The sequence below is a fragment of the Lipophrys pholis genome (genome assembly GCF_963383615.2).
Source record: "Lipophrys pholis genome assembly, chromosome: 6".
In the NCBI taxonomy this organism is placed as follows: Eukaryota; Metazoa; Chordata; class Actinopteri; order Blenniiformes; family Blenniidae; genus Lipophrys; species Lipophrys pholis.
In genome coordinates this window covers 19378238-19395766 of record NC_137629.1, presented here as the reverse complement: position 1 = coordinate 19395766, position 17529 = coordinate 19378238, and the positions used below count along the sequence as shown (strand labels likewise).

Genomic DNA, 17529 nt, shown 5'->3' with positions numbered 1-17529 from the left:
TCTTCTTGTGAATCAGTCGGACCCTCGTAAAGGTGATGTTGACAGATGAGCCTCTCAAAGCGATCGGGCTCGTTAAAGTCACTCTCTCCGGCCTGTGTTTAGTCTCTGGGACTTGCAGTTGTGTCTTCTTCCTCCTGATAAAAGTCTCCAAGGCCGGAGGAGGAGCCGGTGTCTGCCCGCACACACACCGCAGGAGCTCGGCCAGGCCCCCGGCGGTCCGGCCCGGTCCGGCTCGGCCCCGGAGCTCCGCCTCTGCGGGCTGTCACCGCAAACCACAGATATAACACACTCAAGTCTCTTTAAAGCAGAAAAAGTGAGTCAGGCGGTCAGGATTACACCGACCCGCCTCAGGCGGCCCTTTAACGTTCTGACCCTCGGCGTGGCGATCGGCGGAGGCGGGGCGGGCCTCAGTGACTCCCGGAGGGGGGGCTCTCTCTCTCCCCCCGCCGGGGGGCGGTTCCATGTCCCCGCTGCTCCGGACGGTTACAACCTCGGTGACCTCGAAACTCGGCCACGGTCCCGTCACTCCCTTTGGCAACCTCCATGCCTCTGTCTCCTCCTCCTCCTCCTCCTCCTCTTCTTCTCTTCCTCTTCGTCCATTTTCCTCGGGATAATAAACACTGGTTTAACACTTTGAACGCGGCCTGCTTAAACCTCATAAAGTTCACCGCGGGTCATTACTCACCGAGTCCGTTACAAAACAACACCATTTAAAAGAAGCAAAAATAGCATTTCCCAACCAGCCATTTTGTCCGTGTTCTATACACATTTTAAGAGAGAAAAACTTAACAACTACGTCGAAGTTAAAAGGTTCTCTTCCTCCTTTTACTGTCGTTACACTTCCTGCTATCAGCGAGTCATCACCGCCACCTGCTGGGCAAACTGTGTAACTACAAATTCAATTGAATTCTCTGATCACATTAAGCATGACTGCCACGTGAAAAGGGAAACAAAAAAAAAAAACCGGTTATTCAACTGGTTTATTTAATTAAATTCCATTTTGATACAGTGGCTTTGATTTACAACACCTAGAATTTCAAGAATGGTTTGTATGGACCGATAAGTACAACATTGCCAAATGCTTTGTCACAGTGTTTTAGTTCATGGTGAATTAAGTTCATTGCAAGCTTATTCTGTGCTGCAGTTTCTTGTTTTCGACACAGAAACATAACTAATGACTGATCTTGTGAAGAAAGCAGCCTCCGTAACGTTTGAAGAGAAGGACACATTGGAGCAGGTTGCTGGACACTTTCCATACTAAATCCACCCTTCCCTTTCACACAATTTCCTTGCACTGAGGGAAATACAGCCCAGCTGCTGCTTTTTGACTGTATAATCATGTTTGTTTAGTATCTTGGTGTATTTGCACTTTATTGCTAACACATTTAAACCAGAAAGCTGATCTGTTTAATTAGCTATTTTTGAAAGTTTAAAAAAAAAAAAAAAAAAGTATATGTTTTGGCATTCTTTTAGATATTACAGCAGTGCTGGGGGTTTTCTTAGAATCATTTAGCACTCTAAGTATTTTCCATGTTTAATTTCGGTACATTGCCATTATTCTTGTTTGTAGTTTTTGTATTGTTTTGATGTTGTAACAACACAAGTTCCCATAAGGGATTTATAAAATACCTATTGGATCGTACTTAAATAAGTTGACTTGTATTTCTTACATTTTGAAACCAATGTTTTGTCATTTGGAGCGACTGCTTATTTGAACTAATTGGTATCTTATGCAACAAACAGCACTACTGATTTCAACCCAAAATATTCGGAAATATCCTGAAGTGAAGAAAAGACAATTCACATATCAAGTATTTCCTGTACAACAAATGTATTATTCTGTTTTATTGTCAGCTCTAACGTATGTACAGGACATACAGAGGATTGAAACCGCATTACTACATATGCAACGGTTAGAAAACGGTGGAGAAGGGATGTTTATTTCCCAATGTGATTTATTTCAAACTGAGAACAAGCTAAAAGATGATGATGAGCCAATTCACAGGCGCAAGCGATTTTCTCATCCATGGCTTCATTCAAAAGAAATAGTTGCAGTCGTCAGCTTGAAAAGCCGAAACAGTCAATAACCTGAAAAGAGCTTCTTTTAATTTCTCCTCCAAACAAACACTTGTGAGGAATTGGAGAAAAAAAAAAAAATACTTGTAGTTTTGCTTTGCTTCATCAAAAAAGCTCACATGGAAAAAGAAGGAAGCGTCAGAACTGAACTGATCTCATGTGTCTTTCATAACTGCTTCTTTCTAAATCTGCCACGAGAACAGATGAAAAACAGACCGGCTTTTAATACGTGCAAAACTCTCAATTAGGATTTGACCTAATGATGGAACAAGTGAGCATCAAGGAGGCTGCTGGGATGTTAAGTAGAAATAAAAGAAAAGCAGAAAGCTGCCCGTGTGAGTGAGAAAAGAGCAGAAAAAACCCCCAAAACATACAAAACCAAAATGAACGACATGCAGTAACATATAATTTCAGTGTAATTAAGTTGCTTATGTAAATCTCTCTCCATAGTGGGAGGGACCAGAGTCACCAGGGCCACCTCTAACTATGGGCTTTATCAAAATGGCCGTGTTTTTATTTTATTTTTTTAACGTGCGAAGCTTTTAATTAATTAATAATACTCGCCTCAGACATTTGTACGTGCCATAACATAAATAGCGCAGCGGCTAAACTCCCCGCCGCTGCAGTTTCCAGGGCTGGTATTGTTCCCAGTGGCTCGCCCTCGCGGGATACTTGAAAAGAGTCATTGATGTTATCAGCAACAACCGCATTCAGAGTATCTCCAGTTAAAAAGCCCTTTGTATTTTATTGGAGGAGCTGATCGCTTTCATTTTGTCAGCGCCCTTTGAAGGTGACTCTGGGTGTTTGCATTAAAAGCCCCCTTTGAATTTTGTCCCATTCGCTTCTGCCGGCATAAATAAATAAAACGTCACAGTGTGTTTGTGCGATGCCAGGAATCCTGACTCTTGTGCCATCTGCCGAGAGAATGCGATGCGTCTCAGCCCCCTTCCCCCCCCCCCCCCCCCCCCCCCTCTGATCGTGGGACGGCATCGAAAAACATGGGTGGGTTTGGCAGAGGGACAGCTGACTGGCTTCTCCTCTGAAGCTTCTGACGGTCACGCAGCTGACGCAGCTAAAAATGGCCGCTTCGGTGTGAGTCAGGGAAGCAGGGTGATAACGGGACACGGGCGACACACCGGCTACCTTCCAGATAAATCATTTGCCGTTTCCTTCGCCCTGCGGGCCTGGATAGGGCCTGACACACTTCTTTTTTTTTTTCCTGTGCTCGTCTCGTTCGCGTACCGCCACTGACAAAGTCACACTCGCCAATCACGGAGCGGGTGTTACAACTCTGCCACCTTTCTAATTATAAACCTGCGCCGCCACTCTCCAAGAATGGAAGTTTAGCCAGGCCCATGTGTGGCCTAAAATTAGTCCCCTACCCACCCCCACCCGCACCACCCCCCCCAACCCCAGGAAGGAGTTCTGGCCCCCTCTGTCAGTTAACACACACACACACACACACACACACACACACACACACACACGCACGTACACAGACACACACACACACACACACACACACACTTAGGGCATTCTACACTTTTCACAAGTGGCAGCAGGTCTGGGAGCATCATCCACTTTCTTAACGTCCCGTCACGTGACTCACAATGGAGTATCTGCAGAGTTGAACTTTGGAAACACCGTCAACCAGCGTCAAGGTGAGGTAGGTGTGTTCCTGCTCAGTTCTGGGTCCGATCGGAGTTTCTCCGATGGGGAATGAGCTTTCAGGATTACATGTTTGTGTACAGTGACGCCAACATGACAAAAGGATGTCATCTCTGTGTGTGTGTGTGTGTGTGTGTGTGTGTGTGTGTGTGTGTGTGTGTGTGTGTGTGTGTGTGTGTGTGTGTGTGTGCGTGTGTGTGCGTGTTGTTGTCGTCGTCTCTCTCTGCTGCTGCTGCAGATGGAAAGCTTCTGACTTGGCGCCGTCGCCTGGAGTTGCATTATGGTTCTGGGCCAAGCTGCCAACATGAGTTTGATGGACATCTCCAAGATCTTCTCCCTGCTGCAGCCCAGGGAGGAGGACGAGGACGGCGAGCAGTGCCAGGCCTTGAAGAACGCCGTGAGCGGCGATGACGCGGCTCGGCTTTCCGAGCTGCTGTCCCAGGAGGACTACCGAAAGTCCATCAACGCCCGGAGCGGGTGGGGTGTCCCGGTGACCCCCTTGCGCACCGCCGCTGCCCTGGGACACCTGAGGTGCCTGGAGTTGTTGTTGGAGCACGGCGCAGAGGTGAGACGTGGCGCGGGGCTGTTGTTTCTCTTGGAGACGCACACGGCTGAGACGGCTGACGGGTGTTATGCACACAAATATCCTGCCCACTGAGCAATATCCCACAGAAGAGTCAGCCATCCCATAATACTTGATTCCGTTAGGCATCGACGTATTTCTCATACATTTCACTCTTTGGCCATAAAAGCTGCCAAAGATTCACATTTGCGTCATTGCGAAGCCATTTAAATCTTTTCTCCTCTTCTTCCCTCTTTCCATCCACGAAGCGTTTCGCCGTGATAAATGTGTTCAACGCACAAACATCCGGCTGCGAGAACGATGACGTTGTTCTCTGGCACAACAAATGCAGGCGACCTTTGACCCGGAGCCTCCATACATCCCCAGGGATTCAATCACAAGTTGGTCAGCAGCGAAAACATCTGCCCACAACTGGACGTCACAGCGGAGCTTTTAGGTTTCAGTCACACTCGATCATTTCACATTTACTCTGGACTTTTTAACTTAAGCTTTAAAACGTAAACATTTTTTTTAACACAAGCCCATGTGAATTCATTAGTGTTACGCACAGAACTAGAAACCCCCATCAATGATGGTGTAACCGGAGTGAACAGACCGCAGAAGGAGATTAAAACATTGAGAACACGCTGCTGCTGAATGTGGCGCCTGTGAGAGAGGGAGCCCGTCGCCACGCGGCTGAAGGGAACCAGATAACGCTGATAACGGAGCAGATTCAAGTGGCACAAAAACCGAGATGTCCTTCAGTGGGATACCTTTTGTCTTCCCGTCGTAACAGACACTTTTTTTTTTACACAAAACACACCGATTCATGAGAATTCCGTGCATGTCTTTCGCCTCCCCCGACCCGAGGCACGAGGAAACGTGTCACTCTGCTCACCACAGACAGACTCACCGACACACTGCCGGAGTGATTAGAGCTCACTGTTTCCCCCAGGGAGAGTTCTATGCCGTTTCCAATGCCCACGAGGAATTTTCTTATTAGGATAAAAGCAATGTACCAAAACACATTATGAATGTAAATAAGTGTAAATTGGTATTGTCTTGCCGTTTTATTGGTATTGTAAGTATTACTTGTATTGTATGTCATTTTGACATACAGCTTCATATCATATTTTATCTCCCATATTGAATTTGTATGCTTTTAGTGTGTCCCAATGAATAGCGTCATGAAGCTTATATTACAGTGTAACCCTAATATATCATAGCTGGGATGATATTCTATCAACTGTATTGCATCTTAATGTGACATTTGACATCGTAGCTTAAAATAATGTATTATATCATCTCATAAGGGAAGAAACTTTGAACTTTGCTGGCAGTGATTTAGATGATGTGTGGGTTGTTGTTACATGAAAACTTTAAAACTGCACCATACTGTACGAGTTCAGTTCCCCCGTCACAGTCGTCTGCGCTGCTTTGTTTTTAACCCAGATTGACAGTTTGGACGTGAAGGCCCAGACGCCCCTGTTCACGGCCGTCAGCGGGAAACATCTGGACTGTGTGGTGGCCCTGCTGAAGGCCGGGGCCGACCCCAACGGCAGCCAGTACAACAACTGCTCCCCGTTGCTGACGGCCGCCCGGGAGGGCGATGTGGACGTGCTGCGGGAGCTGCTGCGCTTCGGGGCCGAGGTGGACGTCAGACCCAAAGTTCCCGAGTGGGCCTCCAACGCCACGGCCTGCAGGGGGCCCCTCTACATCTCGGCCGTGTACGGACACCTGGACTGCTTCAAGCTGCTGCTCCTGCACGGGGCCAACCCCAACTACAACTGCACGGACGAGAAGATGCTGGCCAGGATAAAGCAGCCCAAGACGGTCCTGGAGGTGTGCCTGCGTTACGGCTGCGGGGTGGAGTACATCCAGCTCCTCATAGATTTTGGCGCCGACGTGTACCTGCCCACACTCATCATTGATAAAACCACAAAGCAGAACGAAGCTCTGCTGCTGCTGCTCAAGGAAAGAGGTGAGAGGAGAGTGGCAAAGGCAACGACGGCCATCTGAGTCGATCGGATTATTTATTTATGGATTTAATTAGCACAAAGGTTTGTTTTTTTTAAAAGAATATATCCCTTTTAAAAATGTAAATTGGGACAACTTCTACTAAGGTTTGGAAATCAGATCCGCATAGAATCTCACACACAAATAGAAAAAGAAATGATGATTTACAAAAGTAAAGTAAAACTGCAAATAACGTGAGAGATCTTTCATCCGCTGTACATTTTGTTAGCAGAAGTTAGATACTCCTGTATGCATGTGGCCAGGCTGAGAATGTAATCTTGAGGTGGAAATTCCTGCATGGACACTTGAAAAACCACCATCTAGGAACAGTTTATTACTGCATCCACTAAATAAAAGGCGATAAAAGGAAGAAAACTGAAAGTTCAGTCTTCAAAAAGGAACTTTTCCCACATCAACCTGAACCGGCCTGGCAGCAGAACAAACCCGTCACCTTCTGACAATACTTTTGAGCGTTGTGAAAATACACGACCATCAAATCCACTAAATGAGCTGTAGATCAGATCTGATGCTGGATTCGACCAACGAATGGAGAACAAGTTCTCTTTCTGATTAGAGTTCGTAAGTTCAGTTTTGTTTGCGTCCCCATAGGGCAGCGTTTGCATACTCTCCCTGTGCATGAGTGGATCTTCTTCAGGTTCTCCGGGTTCCTCCTTTAGTCCAAAAACCATTCATTTAAAGCTAATTCGCAACCCTACGAGTGTGTGTGCGTGTCCACATTGAGCCTGGATCAGCTTCTTCAGTTCTATATATGACTCAAACAAACACTTTGTGCCTGACTGATTTCTGAATTACATTTTAGACTGCGTCCCAACTTGGATTTGTTGTCTCACTTTGGTTTGCTGCCTCTGTTTCCTGGTTAGTTTGTCCCAAGACGCTGATGTCACAGTCTCGACTGGCAATCCGAGGATTCCTCCCTTTTGCTGATAAGGAGCCGGCGATAATCAGACTGGACATCCCTCTGATACTGAGGAACTACTTAAAGCACGACACCTCTGAACTCATGTGAAGCCTTGTGAAGACTGTTTTCTTTTCTACTATTCTTGTTTTTAAGTACCCTGATTTGATGTTTTTGTTTTTTCATCGTGAAGGGGGTTCATGTTGGAGGTGCAGCACCATAGTTGGCCACCAGAGGCCGCAGTAACACTGCACATTGGGCTTTGCTCAAACTTTGGGCTCTGCATTGGAAATTTTGATCATGTTTGTGCGCACACACACACACACACACACACACACACACACACACACACACACACACACACACACACACACACACACACACACTGCTTGTCAGCATCACACCAGGATGTCTTAGATCTCCCTTGAAAAAAAAAACACAGACAAAAATGATAAAAGCCCAGTCTTGCATGTTTGGACTTCAAACTATCAGGAAGCCGAATGAGCAGCAGGGAGAGAGAGGATTTGCATATCTTTCATTACTTATTGATTAAGGTTGTTATTTGGAGGCGACCATTAGCCGAGAGAAGTTTGTAATTTCTGAAAGATCTTTACTGTAATTTTCGTGACTTGCTTCTGATGAGGATTTTCATTCTGCGGTGATAAATCTTTCCTCTGTAATACATCCAGCAGTGAATGCGTCAGCTGCTGGGAACAGGCCCCACAAAACCAGGGAGACGATATCACAGGGAAGCCGGCACAATGCTCTCACTCGCACATCTGACGCCCTCGACACGCACTTCTGTAGAGGTTTTATTTTCAACAAAAGTACAGCTATATCAGATATGGATTTATTTTTTACAGCGAAGTACAACATATTCCCAGTGCTTCTTGATTACATCAAAACATATAATGTACATACAGTTGACATCTCCACTCTCCCATTCACAGTTTCTGGATTGAATAGGCAATTATTTTTCAGGTTTTTCATCTCTACAACAAATAATCCAACTGAAAAAAGGCCAGCGAGAAAGTAAATGACAAATGGTTTGCATATGGCGACAAAAGGATGCGGATATTGTGGGTTTGTCTATGAAAGGAAAGAATCCAGACCTTCAAACTAGATGGCAATATACAATGGAGTGTTTTCCGAGTGTGTGATGTCAGTCTTCTGCTAGTCGTTGCTGTCTATGAAAAACCACATCAAGATATGGCTGTTGACGACTTTGTACCCTGACCGGTCTGAAACAACACAAGCATGTTAAACGTGAACGAGTTACTGGCTCATGTGCACCCGGGAATTAAAAAAAAGAAAAGAAAAGAAAAAGAAAAAGGTAAATGTGAGCAACCTCTGATGCGTCCTGTTGTGGTTACGTGACCAGAAAGAGAGAGAGAGAGAGAGAGAGAGAAAAAAAAAAAAGAAGAAACAAACTAAATGAAAACTTCAACTGTGTCCAAAACTGTCCTCTCAGGTCAGATTAATAATTATAAAAGAAATAAATGTAACCAATATATACATCCTTGAAACAACGTGGCCAGAATTGGTACTATTTAATACTGCTGTCAATAAATACAAGTGATGAGTTCACTGGTAAAGTCAAGTCATTGTACTTCAAATAATCATTTCTTAAGTAGAAACAAGAGCATGACATGAATTGGAGTGAAGTACACGGAGTGTGTGCGTGTGTGTGTGTGCGTGTGTGTGTGTGTATGTGCGTCTTCAGGATTATGTTTATTTTTAGCCCATCCCAAGAGGTTTCGAATTTATTCAGCTCTTCTGCTTGACTACAAATCTATACACAAACACCCATGATCAGTGCTTAACTCCTATTTGGTTCACTGTTGTTATAGAAAAATTATACCCGTTTTTTTTTTTTACCTCTGCAGAAAATGGCATTTGCAAAAAAAAAAAAAAAAAAAAAAGATAAAATAAAAATCAACCAGCAGGCTGGAGGGTGACAGTGAAGGTTAAAGGTTAAAGTAAAGAAAAGGCTTTAAAAACAAGTTCAGTCTATAGTATAGTACCCATTTATGTGGGCAAAGAGAACACCAGTGCCTGTCAGATCACCAATCAACAGTTCAGCATGAGTGAAAACAACACAAATTCCCCCTGGACTCGACAATAAATTAAAAAAAACAACAACAGCAAAACAAAGCAGAAGCTACGACCTGTGATGTGAAGTGAGCAGGAGAGAGGTGGACAGAGGAAAGAACTCCCTCTAGTGAGACGGCATGGGTTCACAACATGAGCGGCTCCGCGTCGTCGTGGGGTTTCAATGCGATTCAAAAGGAAAAGAGTCAATTCGGAAGTCGAAATGAAACTAAACAATCTGTTAAGAGTTGCCTTAAGTCTCATGCAAAATATTGGATGCCACAAGCATGCATTTTTACCTGGTACTGAGGTCTACCGCACGCTAGAACTGGAACAACATTCGTCTCCAACGCAAAATACCAATATCCAAATATATGATCTGTTCTTTTTACAGTATTTACAGTGTGTAGCTGATACAGGTAAAATAGATGATTCTTCTTTTGATTCAGAACTCAGCGTTGATAATATACTTTCAAATGTGAAACCTAGGTCGACTAATGAAAACCTGCTTCCTGCTGTATATTCAAATGAAACCGTCTCTCAGCATGTTAAATAGATAAACGAACTCTATGTAGCTTCTAAACTTCTGAAATTAGATTCTTTTTGTGCAATAAAACTGCTGCTATGTAGAGTGCGATAAGAGTATAATAAGGTGGTTTGAAAAACAAAACAAAACAAAGAAAAAAACTCTATTAAGTGTTTCTGTCAGACAGCACAGTGTCTACTCATACGGAAAAGAAAGGGGGGTGGGGTGGGTGGGGGGTGGGGGGGAGGCCTGACCTCTAAGTTTCTGTCCGAGCGGATCTCGTGCACCAGGGAACGAGGAATTCCCACAGTGTACGAGAGAGAGAGAGAGAGAGCGAGAGAGAGAGAGAGAGAGCGAGAGAAAGAGAGAGAGAGAGAGAGTGAGAGATGCACTGAAGGGAAAATACATGACTAATTCAAATCTGCTTGTGAAACTGAATAGATAATCACTAGTGGAATGCTGGAAGGCACTGTTAGATAGCATCTCTCTTCTCCGCAGCAGAACGGGCCAGCGAGTGCGCGTGATTACGTGTGTCTACGAGAGTGTGTGTGTGTGTGTGTGTGTGTGTGTTTGTCTGCATGTTGATACCGGCGGTAGTGTCGAGTAGGGTGGTGGGAGATGGGGCAGGGTGGGGGTTGGTGGGTGGGGGGGCGGGCGGGGGGCGTAGCACGGGACCTGAGGTTATCATGGCCTGGGAACCATATCTTTTTGCTGTGCCAGACAGGAGAATTATCTTCCAGAACGATCTCACCGGGAGCCATCTCTACAGACACCAGCAGCCAACTCACCCGTTTCTCAACTTTCTTTTTACTGAAACAAAACATAAATTACACAACATACAAAAAGCAATTCTAAGGTCTTTTTTTTTTTTTTTTTTCTTTCTCCGTTAGTTTATAAGGCCTGTAAGAAGGCAAACGAATGACATAGAACAATATATAACTCTTTGATATCACGTTGTAGTGAATAGTGAAGATATATAATGATATATCACATTGCACAAGTTGTCATACTGTATATGTACTGTCCATCTGGTGAGAGAATTCAACACAAAATGTACTCCGGTATTTGAGGTCAAAGTATAATCACAAACTGTGGACAGATGTTTCACTTACATTCCCAGTGTAGAAAAGAATATATCTCGTATGATAAGCGTTAAAAATCCACGGCTTCCCCTCGGATCTTCGTTCGGGGGACTTGAGAGCCGGATCCCTCGCTCGGAGGCGGCGGCGGCGGCGGCTTCGGGGATTTTGTTGGTTATACAAGTCAATCTGATCGGGGGAACAGTCCTTCTTGTAAATCACTTAGCGGGTGCCGCAGCTAACTGCCAGAGAACACGGATCAGATCTGGGGGAACAACGTGACGGGGCGGCGAGCCAAGAGTTGAAGCTGCAGTCTTTAGAGATGCATGGATCTGTCAGAGGACACCTGCGTGCTACAGATTGAATTCACCTTTCTTCCTCCCCACGGTATTGGCCCACTCTACTGCAGCACACACATTCTTGTCCACTTTATGTCTTGCTACCCACTTTTTTTTTGACCATTTCTCCTTCACCAAGTGCTAAATAGGCTAATTTCTCATATGCTGTGCTTTTTTTTTTTTTTTTTTAACAGTGTAAGCAAAACAAAATGATTAAATCAACTGATTGTTTTGTTGAACGGCCGACTTGGAACGCGAGATACTATTTTAGACCTTGGCCGATGCGTCAACTTCACTTTCTGGTATCTGGAGGTAGGCTGTGCTCGTTCCATAGAAACACCCAGTGAGCTGCCAGCACAGTGCTACAGGGGTGGTCTCTAGGGGGGAGTGGGTGGGAGGTGGAGGCGACACCAGGCAGGTGGACCGCAGAATGCCTATCTCCTGCTCCCAGCTGTTTCGTCTGAGCGGGCGAGCTCTCCGCACAGATCCCCGGTGTCATCCGATATGAATACCCTGTCACAAGCGCTTGGTGGAAAGGATGTAAATATTCTATTGATGCTTCCCACTATTGATTTGTTCCCTGACCCATCGTATCATGGCCAACGGCAGCTTTCCGAGTGAATGAGAGCCTCCCTCCGAGAGCCACTGACTCATGGAGGCTGAGCAGGTGGATGGAGAGATAGAGGGGACAGGAGGGATGTGGAGAAGGATGGCAACACCGTGAACGTCGAGGGGGTGGGGGGTGGGGCTTTTGTATGCAGACGGCTAGAGCAGAGGGGAGGAAGGGAGCATCGGAGCGAAGAGGAGGAGACCAGAATCCAGACGTTAGCGGCCCGATCAGTCCGTGATGGGGCGGGCGGAACTCAGAGGTGACGTCCATAGTCAAGCATGGGAAGGTCCTCCATAGTCCGGCAGCTGAGGTCGTCGTTAATCTATCTCACATTCAGAAGAATGCAGCAAAAAAAAAAAAAAAAAAAAAAAAAACCCTCACAGAGCAGCAGCAGACCTCACCTCTCGGACCCCCATCACACTACTAACTGTGAATGTCCTGACATGTGACCTCCTGAGTCCAGATGGTGGGTTCAAAACCAAATCTTATGAGAATCCAAATACCTCCAGGACATTCAGATGGAGCGAATATGCAGAATCAGAGGGAAAGAGTTCTTGATGGGACGACTCAGCTGGAGAGGCATGATAACTAATAACGTTACTAACATATATGAATTATAAAGTTGTATTTTTTTTTTCCCTCCATTTCTTTTTTGGAAATCCAAGTCTTCAGTCCTCTTGCTGCTTCCAGTCGCTCTCTATATTAACATTGGTCCTTGACTTCCAAGTCTCTTGTGTGTGTGTGTGTGTGTGTGTACATGTTTTTCATATTTTTCTTCATCATGGGACATAATCATCCAGTGTTTAGTGCTTCTAAGAAAAATAGCTGGTCCTTCGGAAGAGTCTGTGTATCTCTATTTCTTAAATGGAGCTAATCTACTAAAATTCTGCCAGAAAGGAGCCTGGCCTCTTTTGGATTGACTGAATTCAAAAACCTCTCCTTGTGCCATGTCCTCCGTGACCTCATACTGCCCCACACTGAGGGGGTCCTGGGGGGGCGGGTATGAGGGGGGCGTGCACCTGTTTACACCTAAGAAGGCAGGTGCAAAAAAAAAAGTAGAAAAAGAGAGGGGGGGGGGGGGGGGGGGGGGGGGGGTTGAGGTAGAAGAAGATGGGGATGAAGAGCGGGAAGAGCGGGACGCGAAGCAAAAGAGAAAAGGAAGAGAAGTGGGCAGCAAAAAAAAGGGAAACGTTGTCAGTATTGCATCCAAGACGGGCACGACAACACAACATCAAGTCATGCGTCCACAGAAAACAGGCACGGAGACGTACAGGATGAGCCATCGGCGTTCACATTCCCGCATATTAATCCCGAGATATGACAGAGTACGACGGCAGCTGAATTTGGACGACGTGTGGTATTCAGCTCTAGCAATGACACAAGGGAGACTGAAGATGCTATTCAATCAAAGTCTGTAGCGGGCAAACAATAGAACCAAGAGATTACATCTGATACACTGAGGACAAAACCAGGCATTTGGACGTGGAGTGGGAGGGGGGTGGTGGTGGTGGTGGTGGGGGGGGGGACACTGTTCTTTCATGTTTGCTAACAGCACATTTGTTTGAATAGCACCCTCGACACTTGAGAAACACAAGAGTGGCGAAAATAGAGCCAACAGAAAAAACTGTTAATATGCACTTAACTACAGTCTACATTTTCATTTAGCTACGGTCTACAAGCATCACAACTATGCTCGTGTCATTAATCAATAGATACAGTCGATATTCGGAGATGAAATATTCAAAAGTTGCCATGGCATCTTGGAAACAAAACAAAAAAATGAAGGAAGATGAGAAACAGTGTCTTTTTGTTACAGGCGTTTTGACCCAGACACTGTGGTTTAGTGTTTTTATTTTTTCTTGTCTTATAGCAGTTAGAAGGGTTAGCGTCTGTTTGTGTTAGTGGAACCTGTTTATCTTGGGATGGTCAAGATAATGCTTGTAAACAGATTGGACGGTGACCGCATGCTCCAATGCCAACGTGAAACACGACGCCTCCCAATGCTGTTTGAGCAGTTGCCATGGCATCTTATTGTGCTAGCGCTAAGGAGAACTCTAATGCATATACCTTTATCATTTTCAAACCATGTCCATACAACATGGCCCTCTTTCTCAAGATGAAATCTATAAATGAATCTGAAAGTCAAGAGAGTACTTCACCTTGTGCCAGCCATGTACACATACAGCACTTAGAAACACACAACATTTACTTCTGACAGACGTCTAGAGGGATCCTAATGTCAGAGAGAACATTCCAGCAGTGGTCATTAGTTCAATAGTATCGTGATGGATGGTCATGCTCATTGCGAGAACAGATCAGTGATGGTCAATGGTACAAACATCTAGCCTAGCGCTAAAACGGCTAATACTTAAAGGATGACAGCAGCAGTTTGGAAATGCGGGTCCTCTGTCTGTGATGCTTTGTCAAGAGGTGGAGCCTGGAAGAACTCGTCTGACATGTTACTTCTGTTACTGAGATAGCCGGAGGCATTGGCGAGGCTCACTACTGTGTCGGCCGTGGAAGGTGCGGGGCCATCGTAAAACAAGAGCGTGGCCTGATTTTCCTCACATTAAAGGGGCGTGCTTTACAAAGTATGCAAATCAGGGCTGTATCAGAAACCAGCTGCGACGTGCTAAAGCGGGATACATCTCCCATCTGTGATTGCATTCACAATATGCAAAATCTGAACTGATATAGGTGGACGTGGGCAGGAGCCTTTATCAGAAGATCAGTCCTTGTTATTCTGACTAATCCATGTTGAAACAGACAACAACACTGAATTCATTTCACTGTGGTGTGGCGGTTAGCCGTCTCGTCTCACAGTGAGAATACTTGCATGTTCATGTTCAGGCTTGGGAGCTTGTGTCCTTCTGGTTTTCTCCCACAGTCTCCCCCCAAGAGGCATTTCAGTTTAACCTCTGCCCCTAAGTAAAATAATAGGAGGTAATGTCGCTCTGTGGTTGTCTTGTGATGGACAGCACTGAGTTACCTGAAGCTGTACGGAGTTGGTATGGGTATTTGATTTTACTGCGACGTCTAGTTTTACAGATACTTCAATAGTTTTGTTGGCTGGTTCACATTTCAAACTCGCTGGTGCTGCTCATGCGTTGAATAAATATTTGTCGATGTGAATATATTGGAAAAAAGTCATGAATGGAAGCTGTTTTACTTCTAATCTGAGGGAATAGAAAAGAACCTAAAAGTCAGTTATTACAGTGTTTTTCTGATTCTTATAAATCTCAGAAACTGGAGATTTATTTTGTAAGGAGCACATGAAGACTTTTAGGGAAGTGGCAATGAACCAACAAGTTTAATATGTTTCGACATTTTTGAGCATGAATAAAGAGTTTTATGTTCTTGTTCCTTCCTTGTTGCTGCTTGATTATTGTGATTGTGATTATTATTATTATTGCTAATGTATGTTCTGTTCTATTCATGTTTGAAATATATATTCCAAAACAAATATATACATATACATATGCAAATAGTGCACAATATGTCCTGTCTATAGCAGGGACAGTATGCAGAGTGTCATTATTGATCTTTTAACACACATTTGTGATCAAAATGATAACATTTCTGTATCCACACATAATTTTCTGTGCACAAATGCTTGATGCAAAATGTAATTTTTTTCAGAATCAGTTCTTTGTTGTTTTTTTTAGGCACGCTGCAAATTTTGTATCGCGACTTTCTACTACTTCATAAAATATATATATATCTAAATGTAAGTAAGTAGTTTGGAATACAGCCCAGGATTCACTACCATCTTCTGTTACATGCAAAAAATATATTAAGAACTCCTCAAATAATTAGGAAATTTAGAGTCTGTCTAAAGAGTGGGGGTTTAGTTTCCATGACCTTGAATGGAAACGGAAGCAAAAGTTTCCAAAAAAAAACCACCCTAATTCAGTAAAAGAGAAAGATTCAAAGCATTGTCTGAAGAAGTAAAATGTTTCAAGACAAGGGTGACACAAGACCCACATGCCACGAGCACCGGTATCGTCCTTTAAACTCAATACGTCATGCAAACAGCCCTCTGTCTTTTCATTGATGCTTAACAGCTGCTTCATGACTCAGATCAAGTCATCCTCGCCTTTATGGGCTGACAGACAATTAGCTCAAAAAGAGAGAAAATATCGGAAGTGATAAAGCGTAACGACATCAATCCTCTTGACTTCTCTAGCTTACGTAGCACGAGGCTATTCTAGGTCCATTCAGAAACACGGTGTGCGCTCGAAAAAAAAAAGGTGCGGAAGGCCAAAAGAAACCAAATGAACAGAAGAACAAGAACAAAACAGAAAGCAGGTTAAGAAAAGAGTAAACAGCGATGAGAAGACAGAGCACATCAGTGAGGAAAATAAAAAGGAAAATCACCTGATATCTTCTTGTTGCCTCACCTTTCTGTTTGGTCACCTTTCTCACTGTCATGGCTGCCTGACGCTTCTGGTACTCGGAGATCTCGAACCCTAAACAGCAAGCAAAGTACAAACGTTTCAAATAATGTATTTTCATTTGGTTTATTTAAAACGTGCACAATAAACATCACAGTAGCTCACAAAACCAGGCATGTTTTCAGTGAAACCCCTTCTTACACAGAAAAACTCTCTGTGCTACAAAATCCCCCATCTATCCTGCACACGTGACTGAAACGCCCGTTGCCATTGCGACTAAAACTAATGGCTTCCCAACGGGGAGGTGCAGAGAGTTGTGTGACCAACCGATTTTCTCGTCCTCCTGCACCATCTTCCTCTCCTCGTGGAAGGCCCTGAGCCAGCGGATCTTCTCCTCGGGCTTCTTGGCCAGGAAGATGTGGATCTCCTCGCTGTCTTTGTTGCACAATTTGAAAGCATTTTTCACGCTGACGTTGAAATCGTCGTCGCGGCCGTCTATAGCGTCCCGCACTTCGTAGCGGTCCATGTCGATGCGGCCCTTATAGTACAGGATGTCCCGGCGTATCAGATCCTGGTGGAAGAGGAGAGGAAGACGTCTGTTAATGTGTGTGTTTGCCTGTGTGAGAGAGTGTGTGTGTGTGTGTGTGTGTGCGCTGAACCTTAGAGGTGTCAACAAGCATCTCTCCCTTGGTATCCTGACAGTCTGTCTTATGCAACCCTTTCCATCTGCTGCCCAAACACACAAACACCTTCCACGCACGCCACAGAAAGCCATATTTCTTCGTGAATCTGCTGCTGGCCTCGTACAAACACAGGTAGAAAGTGCTCCGCGAAAAACAGCATGTTTACTAACTGTTTAGCAGATACGCCAAAGCTTTTTAATGCTCGCTTTATTTATGTGATGCACCAAAGGAAATAAAGTGGCATTAGGATTATTGGATGTAGCCAAGATTCGACATGTTTCGGGGGAGTTCCCAAATAAAAAACACAGAATTCAGTCAACCGTTGCTATTTTGGAAGTAACAGTCCAAATATAAATAGAGGAATTGTTTTTTCCTAACATTTTTACACCAGGAAAATATTATTAAAGGTGCCATGTTGAAATTGCAAGGTGGAATTGTTGATAATCTGATCATGACACTTCCTGAAGAGCCACTGCTGAACATCTGTGACCACACCAACTCCCAGATTGTGAATCGCCATTCACAAAAGTACAATTAGAACTTGTTTGAGATGTTGTGGCTGAATCGGAA

At 44.5% G+C, this 17529-nt stretch overlaps 2 protein-coding genes across 14 annotated transcripts in view; one reads left to right on the top strand and one right to left on the bottom strand.

The window, feature by feature from the left end:
- Nucleotides 1-3525: 3525 nt before the first annotated feature.
- LOC308111499 (ankyrin repeat and SOCS box protein 12-like) lies at nucleotides 3526-8637 on the top strand. Of its 2 annotated transcripts, none has more exons than XM_080466434.1 (4): nucleotides 3526-3742; nucleotides 3983-4309; nucleotides 5759-6287; nucleotides 7204-8637. In XM_080466434.1, exons 2-4 carry the CDS (start codon nucleotides 4025-4027, stop codon nucleotides 7347-7349), a joined length of 960 nt encoding a protein of 319 aa, XP_080322560.1. In that variant the 5' UTR covers nucleotides 3526-3742; nucleotides 3983-4024; the 3' UTR covers nucleotides 7350-8637. The 2 variants fall into 2 exon arrangements, with proteins under 2 accessions (XP_080322560.1, XP_080322559.1); XM_080466433.1 differs by having other exon boundaries at nucleotides 3532-3737.
- A 2099-nt stretch (nucleotides 8638-10736) lies between these two features.
- Nucleotides 10737-17529, bottom strand: part of arhgef9a (Cdc42 guanine nucleotide exchange factor (GEF) 9a) — a 48552-nt gene continuing 41759 nt past the window's right edge. For 7 of the 12 annotated variants that reach the window (XM_080466420.1, XM_080466424.1, XM_080466431.1 and 4 more), the window contains 3 exons: nucleotides 16604-16847; nucleotides 16283-16351; nucleotides 11391-12911 (listed from right to left, as the gene is read on the bottom strand). In XM_080466420.1, the coding sequence (XP_080322546.1) occupies nucleotides 12736-12911; nucleotides 16283-16351; nucleotides 16604-16847 (489 nt within the window). In that variant the 3' untranslated portion in view covers nucleotides 11391-12735. Of the gene's footprint in view, nucleotides 12912-16259; nucleotides 16352-16603; nucleotides 16848-17529 lie in introns of all 12 variants that reach the window. The other 5 variants (XM_080466425.1, XM_080466426.1, XM_080466423.1 and 2 more) reach the window with 3 other exon arrangements.

What these genes read in the sequence shown, in the direction of transcription:
- LOC308111499 (XM_080466434.1), top strand. Translation starts at nt 4,025, where the DNA reads ATGGTTCTGGGCCAAGCTGCCAACATGAGTTTGATGGACATCTCCAAG. An exon ending in TGTTGGAGCACGGCGCAGAG is followed by an intron (nt 4,310 to 5,758) that starts GTGAGACGTGGC and finishes TTTTTAACCCAG; the next exon opens with ATTGACAGTTTGGACGTGAA. An exon ending in GCTGCTGCTCAAGGAAAGAG is followed by an intron (nt 6,288 to 7,203) that starts GTGAGAGGAGAG and finishes TTTCCTGGTTAG; the next exon opens with TTTGTCCCAAGACGCTGATG.